Source organism: Chaetura pelagica, unplaced genomic scaffold, assembly GCF_000747805.2.
Source record: "Chaetura pelagica isolate M959 unplaced genomic scaffold, ChaPel_1.0 scaffold356, whole genome shotgun sequence".
NCBI classification, from domain to species: domain Eukaryota; kingdom Metazoa; phylum Chordata; class Aves; order Apodiformes; family Apodidae; genus Chaetura; species Chaetura pelagica.
The window spans coordinates 6910688-6915534 of record NW_009953964.1 but is presented as its reverse complement, the minus strand read 5'-3'; the positions used below and the strand labels follow the sequence as shown (position 1 = coordinate 6915534).

At 55.7% G+C, this 4847-nt stretch overlaps 1 protein-coding gene across 1 annotated transcript in view; it reads left to right on the top strand.

Moving 5' to 3' along the window:
* LOC104392675 (glutamate dehydrogenase 2, mitochondrial-like) overlaps positions 1 to 4102 on the top strand; it is a 6691-nt gene extending 2589 nt beyond the window's left edge. Inside the window, exons 2-3 of the mRNA XM_010002104.1 lie at positions 3590 to 3738; positions 3911 to 4102. Coding sequence (XP_010000406.1) covers positions 3590 to 3738; positions 3911 to 4102 — 341 coding nt within the window. The remainder of the gene's footprint in view (positions 1 to 3589; positions 3739 to 3910) is intronic.
* The last annotated feature ends 745 nt before the right edge of the window (positions 4103 to 4847 follow it).

The window sequence follows — 4847 nt, the reverse complement described above, 5'->3', positions numbered from 1 at the left end:
CGGCCTGGGCTTGGCTCGGCGCCCTCCGGCTTAGCCATGCTCGATGGGGCCGGGGAGCGGTGGGACGCAGCCGAAAGAGTCTGGCCGGGGATGGTGTGACCTCCAGGACTGCCCAGGCGGTGGGACGGTGATGGGTTTCCACTGCTTTCACGCGCGGCTGCCCGAGTTACCCGCGGGCATGGGCACTGGGCTCTGGAGCTGATGGGGTGCTGGAAAATGGGAGCGGCAGGAGATGCCCTGGGGCACCAGAGTCCCGTTGCTGACTGCAGCCGTGCATCCCACACTGCCCTCGAGATTGCTTCTCCAGGCAGGGCCAAGCTGCCAGCAGGAGGACTCTCAGCAATCCCAGAGTTTTGAGTGCCTTGGGATGAAAAGGAGATTATAAGGAGATCCAAAAGCACCGTGCACGTTAAAACCAGCACTGCCTTCCCAACAGCCTGAGCACAGGGGTGCTAGAGGGGGACCTGATCCCTGCCAGTACTCTCTTCTCTGGGCCCATGCCTGTGGCTGTCCAGCCCCAGCCCTGAGGAGTGGGAGGGCACGGAGGCCAAGACACCACAGCACTGTCTGCCCTGCAAAGGGGTGTGCCAGGGAGCTGCAGCCCCCCTACACAACTATCCATCCCTACCCAGGCCTGCAGAAGGGGTTCTGCTGAGCTCAATCCCGCTGGGCTTAGGGAGCAGGGACTCTGAGCAAGAGGTGTCTGCATTAACACAGTGGTGGTTGGGATGCCTGTGGCAGTGTCCTGGAAGATGGAGTACTTGGATTCATCCCACAGAAGGACGAGGGATGCCTGGGGGAGGCAGCTTTGCCAACCTCAGCTGCAGCCCTGCTGCTCATGCTGGAGCACAAGAACAGTGTGGCTGGCAGCCACCCCCGTGTGTGTTTGACTCCTCATCCTAAACACCATACACTCACTGCCCTAATCACACCCCAAAACACAACAGTTTCTAAGCCAGAGATGTCCCTGCAACCTGTCCCCTCACCCTTAGCCTGAGACTTTTGCTGTGCTGAGGCTGAGCTCTTTTAGGTGTCACCACAGCAAAGGCCTGTGCCTGTGGGATGGCCAGCTGAAAGGAACCTGTTTTCCATTCTGTGGTGAACTGGGGGAACAGGTCTAGCTGAATGATTGCTGATCACCTATTGTGACTAGATGATGCTGTTTCAGAGGATTCAAAGCCTTTCCTACAATGCCTCTTGTACCTTTTGTGGTAAAAAGGCAGGGACTCTTCATTTCTTCTCTCTCCATTCCCAGGGGTTCGTTAAAGCAGCTCAATCAGTCTTGATGAAGTAAAAGCCCTGGCTGCATTAATGACATACTAATGTGCTGTAGTGGGTAAGTACAAGGGGAACGTAAAGCACCTGGTGACTTGGGCATGGGATGTGGCTGAGATGCAGTGAGTCAGAAAAGCTATTTAGTAGCTTTGAAAGTCAGAAGTGCTCTGGAAGTGCAGGGTGTTCCTCTGGGCACCGATGTGAGGGCAAGGTTTGCTGCAGAATGAGCCCCTGGCAGTCCGGGGTGTTTGTGTTAATCAGGGAACGTTAAGCATCATGCTTCTCAGATGCATTCTCTGTGCCTGGGTTGTCATGGATTCAGCTCTGGCTGGTGGCATTCATGGCAGGCTCAGGGTCCATATCCTGTCCTGCCTTCAGCTCTGCTCTGCTCTGCAGAGGCCATGTGGCATTGAGGGGGAGCCATGTGCAGCATGGGGAAGTGCTGGGCCCTTGCCTGGGTTCACCAACGAGGTCACGATTGCTATGGCCACCTCCAACCCCTGGGAAGCAGGCAGAGAACATCTCTCTGCCTTATCCTGTCTTTTCCAGATGCTCCTTTTGGTGGTGCCATGGCGGGTGTGAAGCTTGGTCCGAGGAAACACTCGCTGAGTTCCCTCCTCTCCCTCCTCCGCCAAGGGCTCCATTTGCACAGCCCTTCCCCTCCGCGTATCACAGCGACGCGCTCTGACAAGCGGGGGGAGACGTTTGCAGGGAGTGACACTCACCCAGCGACCGCGGAAAGCAGCTCGGGGCGGGGAGAAGGGGGGTGAGCTGTGCTTTATGGGTGAGTGCATCTGGCCAGACACACACTAAGGGAGTCTGGAGGAGGGACGGACGCTCCTGACGATGCGTGCTGTGCTGGGAGAAGGTCCAAATCAGGGAGGAGTTGGAAGGGCAGTGAGTGAAGGGCACATCTTTTTCTTTTTTTTTTCTCTTTCTGATCCAGGGTCCCCAGCTGCTGTGCATTAAGTCCCTGGAGACATCAGGGCATGCTCTGTACAGGCAGGGCAGGGCAGCTGCCAGATGCTGTACCACAGCCCTGTGATTATTCTGTAGCAGCAACTGTGTTTTGTTTTTCATGTAGAGGAACATGAGCTGGAGAAAATAATGAAGAATTTTACTGTAGAAATGGCCAAGAAGGGATTTATAGGTGAGAGCTGTCTTGTCTCCAATATCAGTACTGGGGAGTGGCAGATGTCCTGGGTAGCTGACACCTTCACCCGACGCTGGCCTGCACAGCAGGCAGAGCAGAGAGGCAGCAGGACACAGGGTCTCTGCCAGACTGGGTGGTGAGAGCCCAGCAGCACGTTTCTGTCACCTCCAAACCAGTTGCAGCGAGCTGTGACGTTACCCATGGTGAAGGTCCCGCTTGTGGGTGCAGCCCCCATCTCCTGTGGGGTCTGAAGCCCTGCCTTGCCCAGGGACGTTGGGAGCCCGACGGGACCCCACAGGTGCCAGCACTGCCTTCTCCCCGCTCCTCCCGGGAAGGCCCTTCTGCTCCCTGCAGCTCAGGACCTGCTCACAACTGCGGGGAGGTGCTTCCCCCTTGCTGTAGCTCCCGGAGCTCCTGCTCTCCACCAGGCACTGCTGCCCAACCCGCTGCTCGCAGCTTCCTGTTTTCTGGTGAGAGGAATAGCCCGGCCTTTCCTCACCCCCTTCCTTTCCGCATGTCCTTCTTCTTAGCTGATAGGGCAGAGAATGAGAAGGCTGAAGTCTTTGGCTACTGTTTGCATAGCTTTTCTGCATTTGGGGGATGTTTTTGCAGTCTCAGGAACTGGCATTGCTTTTAGGAGCTGTACCCAGTTGCCAAGCAGTTTGGGGCAGGCCGTGCAAAATTCTCTGTTCCCCTAAGAAGAGCTGAGCTGCCCCAGGGCCCTGCCTTGTGCTGCTGCTGCGGCAGCCGGTCATAGCTGGACAGCTCAGATGCTGCCTGGATGCTGTGTGGTGCCCACCAAGGGGCTGTGCTTCTCACTGGATCTGTTTTCTGTTGACATTGACTCCTAGAAGCTGAACAGTGTGAAGTGCTTGGAACATCACGTTCAGAAGCTCTGGAGGTGATAAAGACAGACTGAGGTGGAAGCCTTTATCCCATGGACTCTTTCTCATGACCCTCTAACTAGCCAAGGAGATTTGAGTCCTGTCAGATCCTAGTCTGCATCCAGCCAAAACATTCATCATGACCTGCTAGACCAGGGGTTCCTACTTGTGCTTCTTAGCTCATCCTCCTGGACGGAGGCTGTTACCAGAGCAGCAGTAACAGAGTTTTCAGTGTTTGTCCCCACAACTTCCCTCTCCCCAAACTGTCTCTATTCAGTGTTCCTGCAGGGCTTTGGCAAAGTGGGACTACACACCATGAAGTACCTGCACAAATACAGAGCCTCCTGCATCTGTGCTGGAGAGACAGATGGAGCCACTTACATTCCCAGAGGGACTGACCCCAAGGATCCAGAAAACTGTGAGGAGGTGAGTTGAGCCCAGTCAACCCAGCCCCTGTTCTTAGGAGTGGTGCTCAGTGCCTGTCTCTGAAGCACCCAAAGAGAAAGGAGTTGCCCTTCAGCTCCTGCAGAGCCCAGCTCTGAGGACAGTGCTCAGAGCTGCCCGGCTGGGCCCAGCAGGACTCTCCTGCTCATTTCAGGACCACGGCACCATAGTTTACTTTCCAGAAGCAGAACCCTGTGACAGCAGCATCCTGGAGGTGCTCTGTGACATCCTCATCCCGGCCTCTGATGAGAAGCTGCTCACAAGAGGCAGTGGATCCCGGGTGCGAGCAAAGGTCCAGACCACCCTCACTGACCACTCCCAACTGGCCCTGCACCAGTGCAGATGACAGCAGCCCAGCTGAACCTTTACTTTTGGAACTCAGGCCCCAGGGAGGTATCACATCACTGCACCAACAACTCACCCACTGTGCCAGAGGGACATGAGGCAGAGGCAGCAGGTGACATAATCCTGGGGAGAAGGAAAGCCTGAGCCCTTCCCTTTGCTGGCAGGGAGCAATAATCATTGGAGTGACCTTGGCTGGCTCTTCTGGCATTCTCAGTCTTCACTGCTGTATCAGATCCTCCCTCCCCGCACAGAGGAGATAATACCCTCAAAGGCACTGGATATCACAGTGTTGACACTAGAAATCATAGGCGGCAGGTAACAGTGAGCAAAGCAGGGGACAAATATCAGCTTCCTCCCTTCACTGCGAGCCCTGGGAACCAAAGGGAGAGGGTGTGCTGGGACTTGGGACACCAAGGTCTTTTGCAGCCTGAGCCTTTAAACATTCTCTATGAAAGAGAAGGTCTGAGCTTTTGCTCACCCTGAAAAGCTTGGTCAGGGAGATGAGCACCCAGAGCCCTGCCACCAGAAGTGGCCTGTTGTGGGGCATCCAGCAGCAGGGAAAGCACCCTGCACTGGTTTCTGCTTTCACTTCTGCCTGTCTCACTTCTGCTCTGCTTGTAGCAGAAGCTGCCAAGGGCCCCACTGCACCAGCAGCACAAGAGATATTCCTGCAAAGGAACAACAACAGACCATGTCACGTCACATGGGGTGTCAGAGAAGCTGGTGTCTCTGCTCAAAGTGCAGAG